At 36.6% G+C, this 27,033-nt stretch overlaps 2 protein-coding genes across 2 annotated transcripts in view; both read right to left on the bottom strand.

The window, feature by feature from the left end:
- The window catches only part of Gmcl1 (germ cell-less 1, spermatogenesis associated), a 47,116-nt gene extending 32,487 nt beyond the window's left edge, over positions 1-14,629 (bottom strand). The window contains exons 1-7 of the mRNA XM_027934532.2: positions 14,184-14,629; positions 7,537-7,660; positions 5,645-5,741; positions 4,500-4,597; positions 2,264-2,376; positions 1,554-1,619; positions 416-500 (exon numbers count right to left, since the gene is read on the bottom strand). Of these exons, the coding sequence (XP_027790333.2) occupies positions 416-500; positions 1,554-1,619; positions 2,264-2,376; positions 4,500-4,597; positions 5,645-5,741; positions 7,537-7,660; positions 14,184-14,443 (843 nt within the window). The 5' untranslated portion in view covers positions 14,444-14,629. The remainder of the gene's footprint in view (positions 1-415; positions 501-1,553; positions 1,620-2,263; positions 2,377-4,499; positions 4,598-5,644; positions 5,742-7,536; positions 7,661-14,183) is intronic.
- A 3,788-nt stretch (positions 14,630-18,417) lies between these two features.
- The window catches only part of Anxa4 (annexin A4), a 63,072-nt gene continuing 54,456 nt past the window's right edge, over positions 18,418-27,033 (bottom strand). The window contains exons 9-13 of the mRNA XM_027934569.2: positions 25,988-26,081; positions 23,245-23,340; positions 22,600-22,658; positions 20,839-20,961; positions 18,418-19,465 (exon numbers count right to left, since the gene is read on the bottom strand). Of these exons, the coding sequence (XP_027790370.1) occupies positions 19,406-19,465; positions 20,839-20,961; positions 22,600-22,658; positions 23,245-23,340; positions 25,988-26,081 (432 nt within the window). The 3' untranslated portion in view covers positions 18,418-19,405. The remainder of the gene's footprint in view (positions 19,466-20,838; positions 20,962-22,599; positions 22,659-23,244; positions 23,341-25,987; positions 26,082-27,033) is intronic.

The raw sequence follows: 27,033 nt of genomic DNA, 5'->3' as shown, positions 1-27,033 counted from the left end.
CAACTTAATGATGGTACAAAGTGTACCCATAAAACCATGACTTTTTCACTTTCAGTGCAGTATTTAATAAATTATGTGAATTATGCAACACTTATTATTTTACGATAGGATTTGTATTAGATGATTTTTGTATAACTGTATGCGATGTGAGCATGTTTAAGTAGATGAGTCTAAGCTATGATGTTCATTGAGTTAGTTGTATTAAATGCATTTTTGACAATGATATTTTCAACTTATGTTAAGTTTGTTTATCAGGATGTAACCCCATCACAAGTCAAGGAACATTTGTAGCTTCTGTTCTTTTTCATGCATTCATAACCATCCCTTTATCACTGGATACCAGCTATTGCCAGGTATTCACTATAATGAGCAAGGCTGAGGGGATATCCTTGTGTATATCATATTATGTGAATACCTTTTTAAGAGCTGTATAGACGTCCATCTCCACTTGCATCACAAATAAGTTAGATGAACCAATAAGCTGTTTCATAATGTTTATACTGAAAAAGATGAAACAGAAGCGTGAGCTTAATCTTCACACACAGACTGAAGGATGCTGGTAGAATGAAAAACTGTTTTTATCAAACAAAAACGGAATTAAAAACTATAACAGTCTTTTGCCCAAGACCTATCTTGGTTAATAATCTATCTGAATACAATAGTACTAGTAATAAAAATACAGTAATACTAGTAATTCACAAAGTACATTATCTTTTTTTCACACTGACAGGGAAAAAATTCTAGCCATTAAACAACAACAACAAAATTATAAACTATGTTTTAAAATGAAAATTTAAAAAGATATTTGAACTTCCCTTATTCCATAATGTATTTAAAAATTTTTTTTCACCTGTCCCCCCCGGATCACCCCCCAAACCAACAAAATTGGTATCTCAGGAAGCTAAACAATGCTGTCTTTGGTTTTACACCATTTCCTCCAGAATATCATATATTCCTGACATTTGTAACCTAAATCATTTAAAAGTTCATTTCCACCCTGAATTTCTCAGCCCCATCATATATCTTAACCTCACTATTACAAAAAAGCTCCCTGACATTAGAAACAAGGACATAATCACTTCTGCATCCCTCATAGCTCTTAAAAGAATACCTTTAATATATAATGGACATTCAGAAAGTATTTTTTGAAGGAAGGAAAGGGAAGAGAAGGGGGGATAATAAACAAACAATTTCAAAAGCAACCTAATTGTGAATTTAATTTAATTAGGCTTAGCAAAAATTTTATATCAGATATAATTTCTCAAATACAGTTTAAGAAATATAAGAAACTTTTAATTCTTCCAGAGCCTGACAGAAGTAACACTGAAACTTCTCTATAGTCTTATAGTAGCAACACATTTTTCTGTTAAAATTGGTTAAACAAAATATACATAGTATCATCATTTTATAAAGAAAAGAAATTTGTGTAGCATTTTTTTCAGTTCATGGATGTAAAAATATGTTTTGTGTTCTACAAAAATAACTTGCATACTTTAACAAATGAAAAACATTATTCTAGGATATTAATTACAAAGTATTTAAAATTCAAATACCTGAGTTCTTTAAAAAGCTCAACATTCTGGTGAGTCATCAAATTGTTTAGAAGCCACTCAAGGCACCTGAAATTAAAATACTTAATTATTACATTATATATATTTATAATTAACCAAGTAGGTCTTACAATTAAGATAAAAACAGAATATTAATCTTGCTAGGACATGCTCAAAATTTTTAGTTTAACAATATGAAATTTAGTATTGCTTTTGTCAGTAGTTATTAAGGAAATATTTCCTTGATATTATAGCATTTCTACTTAAGAAAAACATTTCTACTTAAGAAAAAATACCATTTCAGGTTTGTGTTAAATAGTTTATGATGGGGCTTGCACATATCTTTAAGATCTCAAAACGAGTTCTGCAATTCTCAAGAGTTATAAAAAAAATTGCCAATAGTTGTACTGATAAAATATCTATTAAACCTACTCCTTAAATAATTTTAATAGAAAATGTGAAGAGTGACCATAGTTTTTATAAGCTTGTATAACCCACCCATGGTCACTTAAAAAGACAACACTCTTGAGGAATTTACTAATTAGTTCAAAAGAAAAAGGGACTTTTAAAATAATAAGATTCTAACCCCCTAGTCTTTTTTCTTTTCTTAATTCTTTTATTTTCTTATAACTCTACATACATTCTCTTAAGAAATCAAAGCAACCAAATTCCCAGAAGTGGAATGGGAAGAAAAACAAGAAAAGTAAACTCACTTTTTCTTTACAGAATCTAATCCATAGGTCCCTGCTGATGTGTAATAGCCACATACAGTTTTCACATTAATTGTTTCCTTCATTGTCTCACCACACTGCTGTATTAAACCATCCTGTAAATATAAATAAGCACTGGAAAGGCCCATTTCATGTGGGAAAAATTAGTTCTGATATGTGCTTTTACATATTAAAAAGTTTTTTTAAAAAAAAGGAAGAAAGAAAGAAAACTCATTAAGTGCAGCAAATCTAAATTTTTTATAAGTCCAATAAAAATATAGAAAAAAAAATTCCCCAAGTATTCAACTTAATACTTGGAACTGAAAAATGGAAGTTGGGGCAGAGCAATAAGGTAAATAAATATAAATATTATTATTCTCTTTGTTTTCTATTTTTCCCCCTCTATGGGACCTTTGCAAATTTCTTTGGCAGCACTTTGTCTGTCTTGCCTGTTCTTTTAAAATTAAGAACTCTCTACATAATCAACCAGCTAACCATGTAACAGGTTAGACAAGTAAATAATATGAATTATCAGAGAGTTCCTATTAAAGTTTAAAACACCTATCAATATCTAAGACATTCCCATAAAACAAGTATAGTATAAACAACTTACATTAAAATTTTAATCTGAAATGTTTATATGGTTTCAAATGAACAAACTTTAATATATAGAAAGAATAATGATGCTTTTCATTCAAATTTCTGAAATACATTCATCATGCAAGTATATTATTAAGTTAGAATTAGTAAATTACAAAAATAAGGCGGAAAGTCAATGTAGAACAAAACCAAAAGGACTTAAGTTAGAAAATAAAGTACACTTCATTGGAAATACGTATTGAAAGGATCAAAATATTTTTAAAAATCAAATTTTTACCAAGGATATTTAGCAAGTTGTTATAAATGCCAAATAAAAGGAAGCATTTTTTAAAAAAATTAACACATTGATACAAAATGATTTTTAAACTTACCTGACAATCATTCCAGACTCCTCCCCTTTCTCTTAACACTTTATCTGTCACCTTACCCAATGGATTATCCTTATTTAATCTTTTGGCTATCCATCTTTCCACTCCATGTTTATTGCCACTACTTTAACTTGGACTTCACTTGGACTCCTGCCCCATAGGCTTTTGTCTCTAATGTACTCATTTTTCATTTTCTCTTCAATACATTCTTCACACATCGATCCTGAAGTATTCTTTCTAAAGCATAACTTTGTCTTTCTTCTGATTAAAATCTTCCAAAAGTACTTACATATAAAGGCTAACTTCATAGGAATATATAGAGGGAACTTCATAATCTGTCTTCCACCTCTCTTTCTACAAGCCCTGTTATAGTTTTGCTAGAGCCATGCTCCTCTTAGATTCTCTAGTCCTCCATCATTTCACATCTCTAGGTCTTAGCTTACTCTGTTCCCTATGTCTGAAATGCTCTTCCTCCCTCTTTCCTCATACAATGTATGACTCAATTTGGAAACATCCTCCTATGACACTATTGGGTTATAAAATGACTAATTCTTTCTTTATGGATCTACTAAATCCTACAAGATTTTTATACCTTTAATTTTGGACAGCTCTTATTTTACCTTTGGATTTATACATCAACCCTTCCCCTTTCTACACACACATACATATACTATACTGTGAGCTTCGTGAAGGTAGGACTACATTGTTGTTTCAAAAATTGACACACACAAATGGTATGTATTTAGGGACTATATCTTAATTTACCCTTGGATCTCTATGCCTAATTTGACATATTGATCAACGCACTTTTGTTAAATGAATAAATCTGTCATTCTAAGATTAAAACATATAAATGTGGTTTACACATAATTATGTAACAACTAAGAAAAAATTTACATAGTAGCATACATGTTTTTTGAACTCATGAACTAAATTAATTAGTAATCAGAAAACATCTGTTTAATAGTGTAAATAAGTCATTAATAGAAATAGGTAAATGGACTTAGACAAGTAAATATTTTCCATATTACAGTCATACAAAGATAGTGACATGGAAATAGTTTGTATTTGTTGTACACAGACATAAACCCCCACCCCAGTTATAATAAATTGCTTTTGGTTAAGCATTTTAAATGATTTATAACAAATAATACATTTATACATTTAATTTTCATTTGAAAATTATAAAGGCTTAACTTTATTTTTGGAAAGATATGTTGAAACAAAGAAAACACTGATTTTTTTTTTTTTTAAATAATGTGCATACTTACCAACTGCAGCATACAAGCTGCTGCCAAAATAGCAATAACTCGACTGGGCTTTATTAAGACATCATCTCGATACAGTGATCCAAATGCAACCTGCAGTGCTGAAAGTAGAAAGTGCACACGGAGAATTAAATAACAAAAATTAAATCTATAAGATTATTGCAAAAGTAATGACTGTCTTCACAGTGATATTTATTTAAATCTCATACACACATAAAAGGATAAGTATCATAATTAAAATAGTAGTAATGGTTACTCATTGATGATGTTAATATAACAATGTTGTAAATTTTGTTTATTTTATGAAATTTGGCTGCATTTTTTAAAGTCTAATCTTGATGTTTTTGACTAGAATAAAGATGTCCTTTGAATTTTTATAAGATATTCCTGAATAGAGCAATCATTCAGTACAAGTTCTCACTGATAATCTTAATTCTGCCTTGTTCAGTGATTCACCACTGGAGAGTATGGTACATAGCTCCTGGTCCTATCCACACCACACTCACAGCTATCTAGGCCTGGCCATCCTTCTCTCCACTGCTACTCTCATCAGTGTTCTACGTGGTTTGTTTTGTAAACATTCTCAAGTTTCCTTTTTGCCTTTGTGGTGAGCACTGGGTATCCCCCATTTGGGCTATCAATGAGGGGAGCAGAAGGAGCACTGGAATAGGAATAAGGAAAGAAATAGTGTGACTGCAGGATCACTAAACTGTTCTCAGATCCAAAACAAGTCCCTATCTCTTTAGACCTTGAATTCCTCAATTAAGTATCCCTTCACTCTAAAATAACACAAATTACATGATTCATACCCTTCCTGTTTGCAGAAGAACAATCTTCACACATTATTTTATAAGTGGTCATACATTTCCTTCCTTCCCCCTACATTTCATATCCCAGGCAGATATATTTACAAAGGCAAGTAAACAAATTTGACAAAGTCCACAAGACTAAACAGATCTAGGACAGGAAGAACAAGACTGATATAGTATTAGAGTAAATTAATATAAAATTATTAGCTTCCAATGTTAAATGGAACTTTTTCCTAGCTGACAAGGTTAGAAGGAAATAATTATTCTCTATCAAAATAATAAATTTTATGAAAGAAATGTTTTATGATTTTTGCATAATAGTAATTATGGAGGAAGTACCTTCTATATCAATATTCTGGTCAGGAATCTCCAGTTCAATAATATTCATGCTGGATTCTTTCCAAGAACCACTGAACATACTAGAAAAGTAGCCTGACTTAAAAAAAAAAAAAAAAAGTCAAAGATTATCTAGTACTTTGTCTCCCAAATTATTTTCTAATTTCCAGAGAAAAAGAATTGTCAAATATAACCACAGAAGAAAAGAAATAAAGATAAGGCTATTATTAGGTATATCAAATTATGTCAGTTTAGTACAATTTTAACACAAACTAAATCAAATTTTATATTACTATCTGAATAGTCCTCACACTGTTGAATCCTTACTGTGCCCCTTCATGGTGATAAAGGGTTTAGATCAGTTCCAAGTTAATACATAAGTATGTTCCCCCAAAGAAACCAGGAAAAATTCTGATTTTATTTAATCAGAAAAATCCAGAATGAACCTGAAATCTAGGAAGTCTTTACTTATCTTATAAATAGCATCCCTCAGAATTACAGTACTTCAGAATAGATCAAATATGAACTAATTTATTTTAAAAATTTTACTGAGTCTTTATTACAGTTATCCCTTTGAATGGTTCCAAGATCCCTTGCAGATACCAAAATCTGAAGCTGCTCAAGTTTCTTATATTTCCATGTAATCTATGCATATCCTCTCCTATACTTTAAATCATTTGAAGATTACTCCTAATGCAATGTACATGCTGTGTAATTAGTTGTTACACTTTTTTTTTTTTTAGGGGATAATGATAAGAAAAGTCTGTATATGTCTTAGTACAGATGGAATTTTCTTTTTTCTGGATATTTTTAAACCACTGTCAGATTTATTTATTTTTATGTGGTGCTGAGGATCAAACCCAGTGCCTCACACGTGAAAGGCAAGCATTCTACCACTGAGCTACAACTCCAGCCCCTATTTTATTCTATTTTGAAAGTTCTGAATCTTTAACAATAGCAGACAGGAAAATTATCAGCACAAACATAAAATAGGTACATCAGCTAAATTCTAAATGACATAGTTTATATATACTTTTTGTTCATCTTGTTTTTTTTTTTTTTTTTTTTTGGTGGTGGTGGGGTAATTGGGGATTGAATTATTGAATTCAGGGGCACTTGACCACTGAGCCACATCCCCAGCCCTATTTTGTATTTTATTTAGAGACAGGGTCTCACTGAGTTGCTTAGTGCCTCTCAGTTGCTGAGTCTGGCTTTGACTCGCCTCCTGTCTCAGCCTCCCAAGCTGCTGGGAATACAGGCGTGTGCCACTGCGCCTGGTTTATTTTGTTTTTAACTAAACTAGGTTTCCCAAGACAGAATAAAGGGTTAAATGTCAAGAACCTTTCAGTCACATTCAACTTGAACTTCAAAGCAACATTTCAGATGAATTTATGCAAATGAACAATCACAAATAAAATAAATTTAGCAATATTAACTTTAATAAACCATTTTATCCTGACTTTTCCCTCTTTATCAACAGACGGCACTGAAATAAGCACCTTGTTGAAGTAATGACTATTGCTGGGCTAGCATGACAGTGAGTTTCAAGTCTCTTATTTAGGCCAAACTAAGTTTTCACTGACAATGTTTACCATCTTTCTAGTAAAATACTTATTTAAAAAAAATTTTTTTTAGTTGTACACAATACCATTTATTTATTTATTTATTTATGGTGCTGAGGATCTTCGAACTCAGGGCCTTGTACATGTGCAAAATGAGCGTTCTACCACTGAGCCATAACCCCAACCCCTTTCTAGTAAAATACTTACTATCAGATGAAAGGATTTTATTACTGTCCATGCGAAAGATTACTGTGAAATGCAATGAGGAAGAACAAAAGTTTGAGTTTCTTTAAGTAACTACCCTGGTAACCAACAGAAAAATAAAATACTTACTTGACATAAATATATTTTGTGTAAGCTCCACTCTTCTCCGAGAGCACAAATCTTAATGTCACTGTTTTCACCATTCAAAAATAATGTTTGATAAATATATTTGGATGTGCTCTTTAATTTTTTCCTGTTGAAAGACATGTAAAAGTTATATATATATAAAAACCTGAATGTTTTATTGATTTTGAAGACATTTTAAAATACTCCTTTTGTTCAATTTCAATTAGAGTTTATTTGTCCATTGTGTAAAAAAAAAGAGGAGGGAATATTATATATTCAAATTTTCTCATTTCTAGAAGAGTACAGAGATAATACCTAGTAGCCACCTCTGGGGCATTCCATTCACAAGGGGGACCAGTGAATAGATAGGGGCAGCAGCATGGGAAGGAGACCTTTCTCTACGCACCTTTTATATTTTTTTAAATCTTTGAATTAATTTTAATTATGTATTTAATAAATTAAGAAGATAAGTCAGCATGGTGGTTTTTGCTTTTTTCCTTATTTAGGAATCAGCATAGTTATAGAGAATTTCAATATAACTGCAATAATCTGCTGTGCACCTAAAAAATGAAGAACAAGAGTGAAAATTCCCTACCCAAGTAATTAGTAAAATAATTTACATCTAACCTTATTGGATACCAAACTGGACTAGTTATGACTGGTTTTAAACTGACTTCCCATCTGTTTGGACAAATGGTCTGAAACCTTAAATCAAAGGTTTTCGAAGTTGTGCTCATGAAAGAAGCATTTTAGGGTTCACCAAGGAGAGGGAAACAGTGAACTCTAGACACCTAACTTCACCCAGAGCAACACCAGCCACTACCTCTATAAACACACTGGATTTCTGCATAAGATTTAACTTAAAGGAAGACTTAAAAAGTTTAGAAATCATTAAGCAAGATGATCTAGTAAATAAGGAAAGCATAGGCAAAAGCTGATCAGTCTTTACAATTTTTGACTAATTCTGACAGCTTTCTTAGGTGGTTAAAAATTTTTAAATTTCTTCTTAAAAATGAAGTCATTGTTTCAGATGGCATCTTGAACCAGTGAATTTAATACCTCTTCCCAACAGATATTAAACATAGCACAGTAGGTTGGGCATGTAGCATGTTCCTGTAGTCTCAGCTACTCTGGAGGTTGAGGCAGGAGGGTAACTTGAACTCAAAAGTTTAAAGCCAACCTGGGTAAAACAGTAAGACTCCTCCCTAAAAAAAAAAAAAAGTACAAAAATAGCACATACTTTTGTGGTAGATAGACATGGGTTTGAGGCCCTGGTCTCCTACAGCTCAGTTACACTGTAAAAAGATAATATGAATAATATCTACTTCATTGAGTTATTGTGAGAAGTAAAGGAGACAACGTGGTTTCTGATTCCTGATAGTACCACGAGTACATGTTTGATTCCCATCCCTCCCAAATCACATTAAAGAACAAATGCATAAAAAGGAATATTACATTCACAGTAACAAAAATATGACAGTGGGCTCATCATCTGATAAGAGACATATTAGGAATCTGAAAATTAGAGAATAAACTGGAATAAAAAAGTAGAGAAAGCCACAGCACAAAATATATTATAAAGGGCTCAGATGGAGGTTAAGATTTTGTGTCTTTCAGAACCCTGTGGGGCGGGTGGAAGGAAGGAAATATGAAAATTTGTCCTCCTTAGTGGCCTCCCTTACTCTATGAACACAGAGTACAAACACCCAGGCAAAAAGACTTCAGGGTTTTTCTACAAAAAACCAATCTACCAGAAGACCTAAGGCTTTTAATGTAAGTATTGGTGATCCAGACAAAGCAATCCTTACTCTGGAATTTGAGGAATCTGTAGCCTATCAGCTCCCAACCCATTCATCCTCAGTCATGATTCCCAAACTGTGTGCCAAAATACCTGGAACACCGCAGCAAACTAGATAGGCACTATAGCATATATTAAATTTGAAGAAAACACATTTTTTAGACAACATGTAATCTACCACTATTAAGTTGTTTGGACTTAATCATCAGGTATTTCTTCTGCATTAAGGGGAACCATAAAAAATTACTATGACACTAAGGGCACTGTGAACCCAGAAAGTTTGGAACTCTCTACTCTAAAACAAAGAAAACCCACGTTTCCAATTCAGTCAATCTTCCTACTCAAAGAAGAGGCTTATGGAAATACAACTATTTGCTTACTAAAACACATGTACACATACAAAGCAGCAACTCATTCTTAAACATAAGAGGACAACCAAGGATTACCCAACAAAATAAAAAGAGAATGACCAGAAGAAGTATCTAATTCAGGAAAAGAGAATTTTAAAACCCTCTCATTCATATACTTAGATATCTCAGATTATTACACTTATAAGGTGCTATGAAAAAGAAGTACTCAGAACAAGAAAGAGTTCTTACAGACTATTATTATGAATCTCTAGATTGTAAGGCTCCAGCAATTATCAAGGCCATCAAAAGACCCATAATTAGGTCCATTCTAGTTCAATTTAAAAACACCAGAGATGGGCTGGGGTTGTAGGTCAGTGGTAGAGCACTTGCCTAGCATGTGTAAGGCACTGGGTTCGATTCTCAAAACCAAATATAAATAAATAAAGTCCATTGACAACTAAGAAAATATAAATTAAAAAAAAGAGAAAAAAAATCCAAATGTGTCATAAAGAAAAGTCACCTAAAAAGAAAAGAGAATTAGATCAGGATCAAATGTTTCAACCATGCTGTAAGATAGAAGACAATGAAGTAATGTGATCAAACATATAAAATTATTATAGAGTTTCAGATCCAAAGTATGAATAAAGAAAGAGAGATAAAATTTGTATTTAGATATGCATAAATTATCCTATTTTGTGCTCTTTCATGAGAAAATACTTGGAAGATTTAGATCACTAAAAGAATGAAAAAAAAGGAAAAAAAAATACAGGCCACAGAAAACAGTGGCTCTAATCCAATCCTAAAATGAGGTGAAATAAGTCCCAGAATAGGAGTAGACAAGTCCAGATTGGAAAAGAAGGATGGAGGAACCCTGGAGGGAAGTCTAGGATTTAGAGGAGATGAATTCCATGCAACTGTGTTTCAGAAGGTAGAAAAATCTGAAGATATTATTCTTTTGTCAACAAGGCAGCCAGAAACTCTGAGACAACAAAAAGCAATCCAAAAAGGCACTGTCCAAATAAGATACAAACAAAAACAGCCCAACTTTAAGATTCCACTTAACAATGAAGTTCAAAAATTTCTCCCTTTGAACAGAGGGTTGTGACATTGGACTCACCAAGTATGATTTATAATCCTAGCACACTACTTGACTCTGCAGCAATCTTTACATAGTTATAACAATAAATACTGTTTACTAGATTTCAATTTTTAGGCACAAACTATGGACAAAGCACTGGTTGGAGAACAGTGTGGATTTTAATAGTCCTGTTAATGAAAAAGTAAGACAAGCACTTAACCAAAGGTATGAGGTAGAAAGTAGGCCTAGAAGATAAAATTTCTTCTGAGGTAGTTTGTTAGGCAGGAAAGCACAATAAACAACCTTGAGAAGTGTATAAACGCCAACACATACAATTGTAGGTCTCAATATTTTCTTATTTTCCATGAAAACATACATTCTGATAAGCATTTTCTAGTAAAGCTTACTTCAAAGACTTTCCCTTATAGTCTGACCACGTAGTCCAGGAATTGGCACATTTTTCTGTAATGGTCTAGATGATAAAAATCTTCAGCTTTGGCCCAGCAATTTTGGGGGTACTCCCATGGAAAGTTCTCTACTCGCCAGTCCCAGCCTATCACACTTAGCAAACTTTTTCACCATCCACTAAACATATATGTTCAGTGGATGGCAAATTTTAGCTTGGGGAGGGAGGGATCTATTTCAAATTTGTTCTTTCCTTGGATATTCTGCCTCAGCCTTACAAAAAGTGACTATTTCCTGTATTTTCTATCCCTATATTTTTAAGAGATCTCTTTACCTTAATATTTGCCCTTAGCAGTTAATTCCCTGTTTCTGTTAATGTTTATATTTAAATTATCCCTGTTCAAATTACTGTGTGGTTTCTTTCAAATGGGCACTGACATATATTTCAATAATTATATTAAAAATATGTGGTCTAAATAATAACTATAAGGCAGAGATTGCTCTATTGGATTAAAAAAAAGGCAAGACTCAACTAAATGCTGTCTCTATGATATCTACTTTAAATATAAAGACATAGGTAAAAAGTGAAAGGATAAAATAAATAAATAAATACATATAACAATTATCAAAGAAAGTGGTCAAATAACCCAATTAATAAATGGGCAAATGAATTAAACAGACACTTCTTAAAAGAAGAAATACAAATGGCCAACAAATATATGAAAAAATGTTCAACATCGTTTGCAATCAAAACTACATTTTATCTCACATCAGTCAGAATGGCAGTCATCAAGAATACAAACAATAATAAATGCTGGAGAGGATGTGGAGAAAAAGGAACACTTTTACACTGTTGGCAAATTAGTATGACCACTATGGAAATCACTATGGAATGATGTTGGTAAATTAGTACAACCACTATAAGTATGGAGGTTCCTCCAAAGACTAGGTACAGAACCACTATATAGCCAGCTGTACCACTCCTTGGTATTTATCCTAAAGAATTAAAGACATCATACTTCAGTGATAAATGCATAACCATGTCTATAGCAGTACAATGCACAATAGACAAACTATGGGACTAGCCTATGTTTCCATCACCAGATGAATGGATAAAAAAAAAAAAAATGTGGTATATATACACAACGGAGTTTTATTCATGAAATCATGTCATTTGCAGAAAAATGGATGGAACTAGAGACCATTAGGCCAAGCAAATAAGCCAAACTCAGAAGGTCAAGGGTCAAATGTTTTCTCTCATATGTGGAAGGTAGAGAGGGGGCAGGATCTCATGAAGATCAAAGGGAGATTAAGGGACCAGGAGGTGGGAGGTAAGGAGGAATGGGGGAAGGGGAGAAGTGCTGGGGAGTGATGATGGCCAAATTATTTTGTTATGTTGTGCATGTATGAATATTTAACAACAAATTCCATCATTATGTATAACTATGATACACCAATAAAAAATGTGGAAAGAGAAAAAATTTAAAAAAAATAAAGAAAGTGGTAGTGGCTATATTGCCAGTGACAAAGAGGAATGAATATTTTATAATAATAAAAGGACCATTTAATCCTGAGTGGGTATATGCCAGACACTGTGCACCATGTTCATTCTCAAATTTGTGTTAACTATGAAGTGGTTTTAATATCTATATTTTACATATGAAGAATTTGAAGTACAGAATACAGACATGAACTTAGAATCTAAGTGCTTAAAACTGCTACAGTGAGTACTATGGCACATGTCCAAGTAATCCCAGCAGCTAGGGAGGTTGAGGCAGGAGGATCACAAGTTGAAAGCCAGCCTAAGCAACTCAGCCAGACTCTGTCTCAAAATAAAAAAATAAAAAAGGTTTGGGAATGTGGCTCAGTGTTTGGGTTCAATCCCCAGTAACAAAAAAATAAAATAAAAACTGTGCTACAGTGACTCTTTAGAAAGGTTACTGAAGGAGGGAGCAGAGGAGGAAAAGGAAAATACTGGGAAACAATATTGACCAAAATATCCTGTGCTTGTACAAATATGGAACAATAAATTCAACAATTATGCATAATTATGATGAACCAATAAAAAATATGGGGGGGAGTAGGGGTCAATTTTTTTGGTAAATAAATACAAATTAACATAAAACCATATAAAAAGTTTTATAAATTAAACTATTAAACAGCTTTTACCCATGATACTTACCTCTATCATTGATCTGTTACACTACCGTCATGACACTTTTTTACAATATGTAACACTTCTGTAGCAAAAAATTTTGAATCATTTTTAAAGTTCATTTTAAAAAAATACATCTATTGATTCCGCCAATGACCTTAAAAATTGTTACGTGAAGAAATATTCTACTTATAAATTACATTCTAGTTCACAAGCAAATATTTTGTTTTCCAACTTTTCCAAAAAAAAAAAAAAAAAGGTAAGCACGCTCTCTGCAGCACACAGCTTGACAGATCCGCGGTCAATGATTTCGTCTACTACAGACTTTGAAAGACTTTGTTCCCTATTAGGAATAAAGGCACACTATTTGATAAACTTCAAGTTTATACATAAGGAGAACTGGGCGCAATTACTTCCTCTTTACTGAGTGAGCGACAATAAAGGTGCCCATCTTGGGCATCAAATTTACGCCTGTATACTATTTTGGCAACCGGATGCAAAACAATTTATTCTGCGGTAACCGCTCAGAGAGGGCGAAGGTGTACTACGGAAGGCCAGCCAGTCGGTCGGTCGTTCTCCAGGGTTGAAAGAGAGGCAAGCTCTAGCTGGCGTTCCTCAGTCTCATCCTGAGGCTGAAACAACACCCCGGCAGCGTCAGTGATTTACAAGGCAGAACATGAGGCGTCTCCCGGATCTGCCTTGTAGCAGGGTTCGTTCATTTACTCGGTCAAGGGCACATCCACTCTTTACTGGCGGGGGGACGCCGCATCCAGCCAGGACACTGGACGCCGGCTCCACCCCAGGCCCAACAGGTGCAGGTGCGGGTGCGGGTGTGGGTCAGCTGGGGAGCGCCCCTCCACGTACCTTCGAGGAGTGTTGAGGAGCCTCTGCTGCTCGTCGCCTTCATCCTCATCCTCGTCTGTCTCGGAGTCAGGGTGACAGTAGCAGAAGGCCCCGCTACTCCGCTTGCGTTTGCGGCTACCCGGGCAGTAACAGAAGCTGTGGCCAGCCGCGTCGCCGCCAGTCTCCGGCCTCCGGGCAGAGCCCCCGACTCCGGGAACGGGCTCCTGTGGAGCTCGGGCTCGCCCAGGGTGGCGCAGCACTCGGCTGCTAAGCGAGCCCATGGGATAGCGCTCCCTGGTCCTTCAGGGAGCACGCTTCAGGACACCCAGAGGAGAGGGTCTCCCGCCATGGCCCGGCCGCTGCCGGCCTCCTCCCAGCCTAGGTGCCTACACAGCCACCTTCTCACGCGCAGCCCCAACGGTTGAAGAGGACGCTACCGCCTCCATCCTCGGCCCCGCCCGCCGCGTCCAGCCGCGCCGCGCGCCGAGACCGCAGAACCTCGCCCCCTCCCCCGCCTCCGCCTATCGCAACAAAGCGCGGACCGTTCGGCGCAAGCGCGCGACGAGCCTCCGGAAGGGGCGGGGAACCGCGAGTGCGTGGCTGCGGGAGCCTGCGCAGGACGGAGCGCGCGGGTACGGCGGAGGGCTTCCTAGCCTGCGGTTGACCTGGTGTTTTTGCTAACGTGCACTGTAGGGCTGTTCTCGTTGTTCGCTGTAGTTCACACACGTCTTTTGCATGAGAAGTCGTTCATTCTTTCTACAAAGTCCTTTGGGCTGCAGATAATTACTGGGCCTTGTGCTAGACGAGAAGCAAGAACACCTTCTGTTCAGGCTTCTCGAAGGAGCTCTCACTTCCTGGGGTCCGACCCTGCAGGTTTGGGGCATGATTTCCTGTGAGAAGAGCACTTAGAAGGAGGAACTACGTGGATCGCCCGAGTTTCTTCAGCCCTGGGTTGTGGCAAACATTTCCTGCACTCCCCTCCTCCTCGCCCTTTAAACCCAGGGCCTCATAGATGCTACGCACTCACTCTACCTTGGAGCTACATTCCCAGCCCTCTGCACTCTTTTCCTTTACTCCCAGCACCAGTGGGACGTCTGAAACTTTGTCAGAATTTAAAAATACCTTCAGGAGGCCCTAGCAAAATTAACAGGTGTCTGCGTGGAATAGCACTTTTTGCAATAGATTGGACAGCTAGCTTTTGGTTGCTGCCTCTCTTTCTGCCACCCCAACCCACCCTTTGCCCTTTTTGTATTGGGGGCTGAATCCAAGGGTGCTTTGCCACTGGGATACATCCCCAGACCTTTTACTTAGCAGGTAGCCCAACTCTGTTATCCAGACTGGCCTCAAACCTGCAATCCTCCTGCCTCGGCCTCCCAAGTCACTGGGATTCCAGGTGTGGGCCGTCGTGCCTGGCAACTTCTGCTACTTTTTAAGTAAAATATTTACAATGAAATCTAATAGAGTAATGTGAACACCTGTGGACACCCCCCACCCCCGCCCCGCCACTGACTTGAAATTTTTTTTTATGGTAGTTGATTTATTCTAACCCTCCACCCAGCTTTATTGATATATAACTGATGATTTGTTCTTTTAAAATAGGACAATAAAAATATGAAGTTCCCTGTGTACCCACTTTCCATCTCCATTTCCATTCCCAGTGGTGATCACTGTCATGAGAATGGTGTATATCATTACTCCCATGCATATCCTTGCATGCACACCATAAACAATGTATTTTGCACATTTAGACATATAATTAAAGGAAATCATATAATACCCATCATTCTGCACCTTTCTCCTCTCTCAAAATGATACTTTTGATTAAATCTCTAGATCACTTTTCTCTGCTCATTGTAAGACTGACCCATAATTTGTTTATCCACTCTCTTAGTGAGTCAGATTATTTCTAATTCTCTAACGGAGCAAAAATGAACATTATGTGCAAGAGATTCATCATGTAGATCTCCCAACAGGGGGTTTGCTGGGAAGTCTTCAACTCTACCAGCTATTGTTGAAGTTGCTCTCAATTGATTGCACCAAATGCACCAATTTATATTCCCCTTGGCAGCATGTGTAGTTTGGGGGTCCCAGTGGACTGGTATCTGATTCATTCCTGAGAAATCTGAACTGGAGAACCTAGCTGAGGCAGCTTGGGATGGAAGTGGGAGGCAGAGAATGATGGCTGCAATAGTACCAGCTTGAACGCACAGAATTTGTTAGCATAAATTTGTTAGCATAAATGTGCAAGTGTTTCCCATGGAACAGATGTGGGCCATCATGAGACAGCCACTATGGTGTCATCCTATATCCCTTCCAAGAGACCTGGATGCAAAGGCAAATTAACTTCATCCCCAAAAACCTAAAGTCATCACCAAATTCAGAAAGGCTGAAAAAGAACTGCATTTACCTTCCTAGAGGAACCCCAGGGTGGTTTCTGTGGTGATAGGTTTGACAAGGGAACCCACAAGAATCAGCTTTGAGGTGCTGGGTTGTGGCTCAGTGGTAGAGCGCTGGCCTAGCATGTGCGAGGCCTTGGGTTCAGCACCTCATAAAAATGAATAAATAAAATAAAGGTATTGTGTCCAACTACAACTTATATATATATATATATATATATTTTTTTTTTTTTTTTTTTTTTTTAAGAATCAGCTTTGAACATCTGCCAAGATTACACAAGGCTGATTCTCTTTTACCATGCCACAAACAGCCAGGTAAGTAACTTCTTACTTTCTTGCTCCGGTTACTCCCTGCTGCTAAAACTCAGGAAAGGTAGGCTGGTGGAAAAGGGGAAAAATGTAAGGAAGCCTTGGTGGAGAAAGAACTCTACCCTCTCCCCTTCCCCCAAAAGGTGGCATCTCACTGGCAGTAGGCCAGAAGTGAATGAGGGAAGAAGCCAACTGTAAATCAAGTTTGGAATTTTGACCAGATATATTAATTACTGAAATGATACTTTTTGTTACCTTAAGGAACTACACAGATTATTTAAAACCTAAGAGTGAGCAGAAAAGTCATGACCCTATCTTCTATCTGAACTGATATCTAAAGACAAGAGAAGAACTAGGCTCATTGAATAAATGAAAATGCACAAGCAGGAAAGAGAAACAAATTTGCTTCATAATTATATCTCAAAGTCATGCTTCTTCGCTATAACAAATAACCATTCCTCCAGGGTGGCTTTATCTTGCCTTCTAGAAAGATTCTGGTCAATAAATGCAATTTGTTAAAAAATTCTGGCTAAGCCATGTATCATTTAAAGATTAAAATTCTACCAAAATAAACAATAACAACAAAAAAACGCTCACAATGCTTCCAAAGTGAAATAAGTTTGATTTGGAAATTCCATGGTCTTCTGGGTAGGTATTGACATGGAAGTATTATTTCCTATAGTTAACTGGAATGACTAAGTACTCACATAAGTAGCTTTCAACAATAGCCCCAGCACTTACAATAGATAAGTAGCACTAAACTGAAAGGCAAATCCTTAATATTTTACCCCAATTCATCAATACATAGAATGGAAAAGAAGGCATATATTCTTATCATAGTAAGAATATAAGTGTTCCTCATACATCTGTAAGCTTTTGGTTGTTGCTGGGGATTGAACCCAGAGCCTGGCACATGCTACACAACTGAGTTACACCCATAGCCCCTATATAAAATTTAAGTTAAGGATTTTTCTTTTTTTTTTTTTTTTTTGTGGTACCAGGGATTGAACCCAGGGGCACTTAACCACTAAGCCATATCCCCAGGTCTTTTTTATTTAGAGACAGGATCTTGCTGAGTTGCTTAGGGCCTAAGGTGCCGAGGCTGACTTTGAACTTTATCTCAGCCTCCCAAACGCTGGGATTCAGGCATGTGCCACTGCGCCCAGTCAAGGATTTTTTTTTTTTTTTTTTGTAGGACTGGGGATTGAACCCAGGGCTCGCATATGGTGGGCAAACCCTATACTATTGAGCTCCACCTCCAGTCCACCCAATATAACATTTAATATAAATGTTTTACTTAGTAGAACAAGAACATGTTCAGTTCTAGAGAATAAGTTTGTAAGTTTAATATCATTCGGTAGTGTTTGGCATATGTAAACATTAGTTTTATAGCAGTAGGCAAATATAAGATTAAATATGTTATTTTTCCCCTAAATTGTAATCCCTAATAGGAACTAAGTATCACAACTCCTTCAAAAATAACTCCTTTCATAGTCCAGCATGAAAAATCTCAGAAGTGGAAAAGTTCAGCAGAGAAAGAATATACCTCATTTTAAAGTCATCATTTTTTATTAAAATTATCTTTCCATGTTGTATACAAACTGAACTTTTTAATTAAGTCCAAGCACACTTTCAGAATGATTATAGGGCTGAAAAAGCACAATGCACATGTAAATTGCTATGGATTAACAAAATCAAAAAAGATTTAAGAATTTATTTTCAGCACAAACAGATTTCTTTAAGTCAAACAAAATTCAGAGCATTACACCCTTACCAGAATTACCTTATTTGAAGCTTGCTTTTTTTTCCCCATTCACTTTTAAGCTAGATGAAGACCTTAACTATTATATTGTGGAATGTTCAGCATTTATCTTTGGTAACCAGACATATATGACCTGTACAATCACACTTGGATTTTAGTTTATTTAAATGAGTTGGTGATTTGGTGCACTTCAACCTTGAAAAGTGTTCTCAACATGAGATGAAGGAAGCCCCCTATGACAAATAGTAAAGATCAACAAATGCTACAAACAAAACCCAAAAAAGGAGATTTATGGGTGCTTTCCATTGATGACCATACAAAATAGAAAACTGGATGGATTTTACTAGCTAGATGCTCACAATTTCAAATGAAGAAATTACCATCCTCTTTAAAAGTAGGATTAGGGAAGAAAGTGATTTTAGAATGGTCTTCCAGTATCCCATTTTAAAAGTTTTTACTGAAAAGAAAATATGAAATAATTTAATGTATTCAATTTCTGTGAAACATAAATCTGTTAGAAACACAGAGCACATTTTAATTTCTAATTTTAAATCTCCATTTAGAACTTACAAGCTTTGAACTACAAGTACAGCTTTAATGCATCATAATGACTAATTATAGATGATAATAATACAGACAGTTTATATCCTAGGAGGCAACTGTAGGCGTCTTAATTGGAAATAAGCATTCTGAGTTAATGCTAATAGCAGTGTAGAAAAATGAACTTAAAAAAAAAATTTTCAGTGTTGAGAAGAAAATCCTCCTGGGACTTTGTTTTAATCATCTCCTCCACAGAGAATGAGTAGTACTTTCCTGTAGTCTCCGGATGTGTCACCCTGGGGGCCAAGGAAGCAAAGTTACAGTCAGATAAGTGGGTTTTTAAGTAGAATACACAGATCACGGTCATCTAAGTTAACTTCAAGCTTGGTTGGATTTTTCTCAGCTCTTAAAAGATTTTTTTTCTTAATTACAAAAGTAATACCTGTTCAGTGTAGAGAATAAAGACATAGAAGAACAACATAAAAATCACCCACAGTTCTACCATCTATAGATTACTAATGTTAACATTTTGATGTGTGAATATGTTTCCTGTCTTTTTTTCTATGCATATAAGATACCTTTGTGATGGGATAGTAGTATTCTTTTGTATCCTTCATTGTGTGTGTGTGTGGGGGGATGGTATTGAGGACTGACTCCAGGGCCTCGTACATACACTGAACTACACCCCCTGACCCAATAAATTTGTGTTTGTCCTTCATAGACATAGAAACAAATATAATCTCTACCTATATAGTTCCAAATTTAAAAATATCAATTATTCTCTTCGATAATACTGTGAACCTGCTTTCTTTTTTGTATTTGTCAAATGTTCTTTTCCCTGGCCATGTTCCATAAACTTTTTTACATACCCCTGTATTTTAGCTATTCCTTATAAGCAACATGAAATTGGAGTTCATGTTTTTACTTAACCTGAGAGTTTATTTTTATTATTATAACTTACATTTTTATCTGTGGTCATTTTTTCTATTATTTACATATGCTACTCTGCTTCTTTTGACAAGCTGTTACCCAGTGGGCAATGTATCCTTTATTTTTCAGAATATTTAATTCACAGATCAAATCCTGATGTGAAGTTTGTTATGCAACCACAGCTTCCAGGAAAACGAGTCTCAGCTTTGTGTTTACGAGATTCTTCTGGCTTCCTCAAGAAGCAAAACCCACTAATGAGGGGTTTTGAGGGATGTGAATCATTTACTCATCACTCCCATGTCATCTTAGGACTCCTAGATGTCTGGTATCAGGTAAATAATAGCAATCTAGGAAAACTTATGTTTCCCCATATTACCAGCAGACTTCAGCTTACCCTGCACAGGATTCTGGATTCAGTTGCTTCTCTTATCATTTATTAGGAAGACATGGAAATCATGCTCTTAAAGGTATTCAATAAAATGTAAACTTCCTTTCTCTGGGGTCAATGTGAACTCATTACTGATTTACAAGGCAAAAATTACCAGCTTATAACCTGGCAAAGGTTTAAAGATGTGTGTGAAAGAAGAGAGTCTGGAAATATCTCAAGTGGAGGCCCATTTGTATGGGAAGTGACAGATGCCAAGAAAAAGGGGACCTGGAGTTCTAAATGCTGAGATCAGAGGCCCCATTCCTTCTATGGCACTTTCCCCTGGGCCAAGGCAAGGCTGCTGTGACCCACCTTGATAAAAGAGTACAGAGACTTTCCATAGAGCCTCTTGAAATTTGCCCGGATGTCCAGCATGTCAATCTCTGCTCGAGAAACCATCACTCTGATGAGGGTGTCATCATCAGTGCCCAAGCCCTAAGGAAGAAAACAGATCCCTCAGTAGGAAAGGCCAGCTGGTTTTCAGAGTGCTCTTCTGCTGTCTGGCAAGGCAAGGGATGGGTAACTTTCCTGTGGTGTCCTTTGCTTCACAGTCTTGAGGGCCTTCACCATGGGATTCAAGGACCTCCCAATTTACTTTTCCAATACTCTATATTCAAACCCATAGTTACTCTTTGCCCTCTAGAGACATATGCTGTGCTGTCCTGACCCAGCCTGTCTGCTTTACCTTCCATGAGTCCTCTTTTCTCCCATGTAAACTTTCCTAAAGGTCCTGCTCAAATACACCACTTTATTTTTTTGGTGCTGGGAATGGAATGCAGGAGGACCTCGAGTCATATGCTGTACCACTGAGCTCTACCCTCAGTCCCCAATTTATTTATATTTTCTTTTTGTATCCTCCCCTCCCCCACAAAAACAAATATTGAAAAACAAACCCCACCCTTTCCTCCCTGTTCCTATAATATTTGGACCTTCGACTGCTGTCTTTCGTTCTGTGTTATTGATGTTTTTCACATACTTGCCTCCCTATAAGGCCAGATGTTCTTTGAGAGCAAGGGCTACATTTTGATCTCTCCTGCACCTCTCATGGACCCCAGCATGGGTGCATCCATGGGTTAAGAGCATGGGCCCTGGAGCTAGACTGGCAGAGTTTGCATCCTTGCTTCACTACTTCCTCACTGAGGACCTTGGGCAAATTGCATATTCTCTCTGTGCCTCAGTTTCCTCATCTGTAAAATGGGGGGGGGGGTTGATAATAGTACCTTCCCCCTAAAGTTGTGGAAATAAAATTAATCCGTACATATAAAGAATTAAGAATACTGGGGCTGGGGTTGTGGCTCAGAGGTAAAATGCTCACCTAGCACATGTGGGGCCCTGTGTTCGATTCTCAGCACCACATAATAAAATAAAGGTATTGTGTCCAACTACAACTAAAAAAAAAAAAAAAAAAGAATACTGATTTGAGGGCTGGGGTTGTAGCTCAGTGGTAGAGTGTTTGCCTCAAACATGTGAGGCCCAGGTTCGATCCTCAGCACCACATAAAAAAACAAATAAATAAAAATAAAGATATTGTGTCTATCTTCAACTAAAAAAATTTTTAAAAAAAGAATAGTGATTTTGAAATAAATAGAAGGAAGATCGGTAGAGAAAGAAGAATGAGGAGGGGAGAGGAAAAGAAGAGGCACCAGGGACTCAAATGGAGCAAATTAAATTTCATTCATGTAGGATTATGTCAAAATGAACACAACTATTATGTATAACTATAATGTACTAACATAAGCATAAAAAAAGAACAGTGATTGGGGGCTGGGAGTGTGGTAAAGCTCTTGCCTGCTACATACTACTAGAGCACAAAGCCCTGGGTTCATTCCCAGGACCTGAAGGTGGGGTGGGGGCTGGGGAATGACAGTGATCCACACATTTAAAATGGAGACAACCTCTGGAGATGTTATTTACTCAATAAATACCACTTGGTATTATTAGTAGCACCACTCAGTGAAGTATATACAAATTGAATTGAATATTTCAGGCTAAAATTTGGGGGAATATAAGTAAACCTAAGGTGACACAAGATGTGCCCAAATCATTGAGATGTTAAAAAATAAGGCCATTTACCTTCATAGATTTATAAAGCCTTTCAGCAAAATATGCAGATTTATTCCTCATGCATTTTACTGTCAAGAGAAAAACAAAAAGAAATGAAATGATTATATATATATATGACCTAAGAGAAAGAAACGGACACTAGTTCCCTCAGTTTCTACAAAGTATCAAGAAACAGCTCTTGATTACTTTGATGGAGAAATTTCTAGCCTAACGTTTCAAGAACACAGGCTACACTCTAGGCATTTCCTGGGATGGCAAACATTCTCAATTTACCATAAAGGTCCTAGAGAAGTAATTAGTAAAGGCCACAAAAGCAAAAGGTGGCATGTAGTTTCAAAAATGATTATGATCTTTACAATATGAGACAATTATTAGTTCCAGCCATTCACAGACATGCAAGATGCACCTAGTATAAAATTATCTTTCACATTATGAATTATAAAAGCTATCAAAGAAGATATCAAAAATATAAACCACATAAAACAATAGCAATCAGGTTGTATATAATATTCCGGTAAAATCTGGAACACCCCATGATTGATTTAAACAACTTTAATTTCTGAAAAATAAAATTCTATATCCCCAAGAAACTGGCAACAAGAGGAAAAGTCTATAGACATTTGTGTCTCCTCTCCCCACTCCCTACCAGCTTACCTATAGCCAGCAGAGCATCTTCAAAATGACCAGATGTCTCAGATTTAATACTCTCTTCAATATCCTTCTGTGATATCCTTTTGTATTCATCAAACACTACAAGCAACAACAAAATGACATTATCAACAATAAAAAAGAATAGAGGAAACTAAACCTTGTGGAGAGAATGAGCATCTTTTAATTAGTTTACACTATTTATTCTTTGGCATATTTCAAGGGGAAGCTAATTAACAATGTGGGTGAGAATTCAGTAGGGAGATGGCCCAGTGGAATGGCTGAAGGCAAGGAGGAAAGAGCACCATGATTCTTGGAGGACATCAGGCAAGTGCCTTTCCTTTTCTGGGACCCTGTTGCCTTACATTTAAAATGGAGACAACCTCTGGAGATGTTTGCTTTCTTTCCTCATTGCTTCCTTAATATGCAGAATGTGTCTCTTTGTAATTCTGACTTTGGCAATCACCTGTGTGTTCATCTTCCTTTTGGCTCATCAAAACTAGAGCACTTCAGCCTCTTCAAAACTGAGTCACAGTTGATAACAGCCGGTTGCATCTTTTAATAGATTTTAGCATAATTAAAAACTTTTTTTTCTTGCTTTTTTGCCAAGTATTTTTGAATGTGATAAACATGTCTTTCTCTCCTGCTGTCTTCTTCTGGAGCCTTCTTAGAGCAGATCTCTTAACATCACCTTCTTTGGCTTGCTGTCTTGCCCCTATGGATATGATTCTTATGGGCTGTCAGTGAAAGGACACCCATACCCAACAACATACACCATAACCTCAACCAAAACCAAACAAGGGAGCAGTTCATCTGCTCAGCTCCATCAGACTTGCCCTCCTGGGAATTTTTAAATTGAGCATATCAAGGGGATGGCCAAAAGCACTAAGTCATCTTACCCTCAAAGAACATAAGAATCACTTCTCAAATCTGTCAAATTTTTGAGTGTCACTCTCAGAGATTCCAACTCATACAATCTGAGTAGGGGTTCAAAAGTCATCATTTTTTAATGCATTGGCAAATCGTGCCTTAAAAATAAAAGCCATGACTAATTTCTAGGGAGGTTCCCAGAACTGCCTTCATTTCTGTTCTTCATCAAGTTGTTCAACTCTCCCTTCAATTTTGTGAGCCACCTGTATTATTTTCGATTTTCCTTCTGGCCCCAATCCATATTATTTAATTGGAGTCAGTATATGTTGCTTGGAATCAAATAATCTAATTGACACACTTTTTATGGGGTGGCAGTGAGGGCGGGTACTGGGGATTGAATTTAGGAATATTCAACCACTGAGCTACATCCCCAGGCCATGCGTGTGTGTGTGTGTGTGTGTGTGTGTGTGTGTGTGTGTGTGTGTGTGTGTTTTATTTAGAGAGGGTCTCACTGAGTTGTTTAGTGCCTCAGTTTTGCTGAGGCTAGTTTCGAATTCCAGATCCTTCTGCCTCAGCCTCCTGAGCCGCTGGGATTACAGGTATGCATGCCATTACTGTTGGTTGGTAAGAAATTTCTGATGCTTTCTTTATCCAAATAGTGCTTAAAGTATTTTCTCTAGGGGGCTGGGGATATAGCTCAATTGGTAGAGTGCTTGCCTAGCATGCACAAGATCCTGGGTTCAATCCCTAGTACCACCAAACAAACAAACAAACAAAAAAACAAAACCCAAGCATTTTTAGTGACTTACAAGCAGTTATTTTATAACTGTCCAACTATTGACTTGTGTGCCTGGAAGGGAAATTTTTTACAAATGCACTACATCAACTTTAGAGGAAACTGCAGTTTTGGAAAAATACCACCAGGGGGAGATTTGTGTTATTTGTAATCAGACCATGGAAGGCAATGAAATGAGTAGCTGAGCCACGAGTTGGTGCATCTCATGGTAGCCCATGATGTTTATTAAGAGAAGTAATTGCTTATTTTTTTTTTTTTGCCACTGAAGAATAGCTGTAATAATTACAACTTCAAAAAGTACAACTGTGTTATACTTTTCAATTACTCTGTTTTCAATTTAGCAAACTCATTCCTCTCAAACCCCACAAGTTTTGTAAATCTGTGTGTGTGATAAGGGTATGTGGGTTTGTAAAATTATGATGTACGTAAAGACTCAAAAAGTTTACATAAAAGATGAAATATCCTATTAAATCCTTATTTCTGTTTACAAGAAGGATATAAAACCCTGACAACAAATGCTCCACAGTTTTATAATCTTTCCCCTGCAGACATTAAAAGCTCATTATGAAGTTCAGAATTATCAGAAACAAATTAGAAACATCACACATAGGAAATAAAATTTGAAATTATCCACTCTTCATCTTATGCAACATAACCTCTAGAGAAATCACTTCTTTTAGGTACCCAGCATGGATGTTAAACAGGAATAAATATAAATGAACACTTCTATTTTATTTCTTCCTAATGTACAAAGATTATTTTCTTATATAACTCAATAAAAATGGAAGTCTTGGGGCTGCTTCAGAGAAAGGGATGGCTGTGATGATTGTTTTCCTAGAAACAGGAATGCCAAATTTCTATAAATACATTGCATATGTATTAGTTGTTCATAATTATTTTTTCAGAAATTAGCCCTCATTCATGTCATTGGACTCATAACATTTCCAAGGTAAGAACCTGAGATGGTTCAGTACACTTGTGTTTTTTTTGCATCAAACAAAGGGAAAAAGGTTATCAATTATTTATGGGCCAGTTTTCACCGTCTTTCAAAGAGTTTCTTTGGGAAGTGAGATAAGTGCCTACCATGCAACAGATGATTTCGATTCCGGGAACAGAGAACAGATAGAAATTTCACCTCATCTGTCCCCCATCTCTGCTCTCCAGCCTCATACAGGTCCTGAAGCCAAACAAAGCACAAATTTGAAACACCAAAGAAGACATTTCAGGACATGTGCAAATATTTCAAGAACTTCAAAGAGTTGATCTGGCTGTTTAATTTTGTTGGTTGGAGAGGGAACACACACACACACACACACACACACACACACACTCCCCTCCCTTTCTCTCTGTTAATAGAGGGTTCCTGGCTTACAATGGTTTGCCTTACGATTTTCCAACTTTAAAATGGTGCAAAAGTGATACGTGTTCAGTAGAAACTATACTTTGAATTTTGATCCTCCCCTGGGCCATAAGCAGTATACTTTACTGCAGTTGAGCAGCTGCAGCAGTAACTCTCCCAGACAGCCACAAAATCATTAGTATAAACAACCAATACGCTATAGTGGAATGTGTTGCTAAGCTAGGGTGTTTGGTAGGTTTGGAGTATTGAATGCATTTTCAACTTAAAATTTATTTTCAACTTGCAATAGGTTCACTGGGACACAATCCCCTTGTGAATTAAGGAATATATGGATGTATGTAAACCTATAAATATGTGTATATTCACACACACACACATGTACCTATGCACCTTATTGGTTCTGTTTCTTGGAAATCCCTAATACACGACTTCAATTAATAAAGTACAATGGAAGTGACACTGATTTCTGAGGCTGAAGTATAAATAATAACGAAGTTTCTACTGGTTCTATGGGAATGATTGCTTTTGGGGTGCCCCTTCTTGAAACCCAGCAGCCACACTTTGAGAAGCCCAAGCCACACACATACCCCCTTCTCTCTAATGAAAGCAACGGGTTCTCTTCTGCATAAACCACAGTGGTTCATACCACATTGGAGTAGAACCAATTTCTTACTATGGTTGTGTATTGGTTAAGAGTATAAGATCTGGGGCTGGGGATGTGGCTCAAGCAGTAACGCACTCGCCTGGCATGTGCGGGTGCTGGGTTTGA

This window comes from Marmota flaviventris, chromosome 14, assembly GCF_047511675.1.
Source record: "Marmota flaviventris isolate mMarFla1 chromosome 14, mMarFla1.hap1, whole genome shotgun sequence".
Classification (NCBI taxonomy): Eukaryota; Metazoa; Chordata; class Mammalia; order Rodentia; family Sciuridae; genus Marmota; species Marmota flaviventris.
Note: the sequence above shows the minus strand (reverse complement) of the source record. Positions and strands in the feature narration are given on the sequence as shown.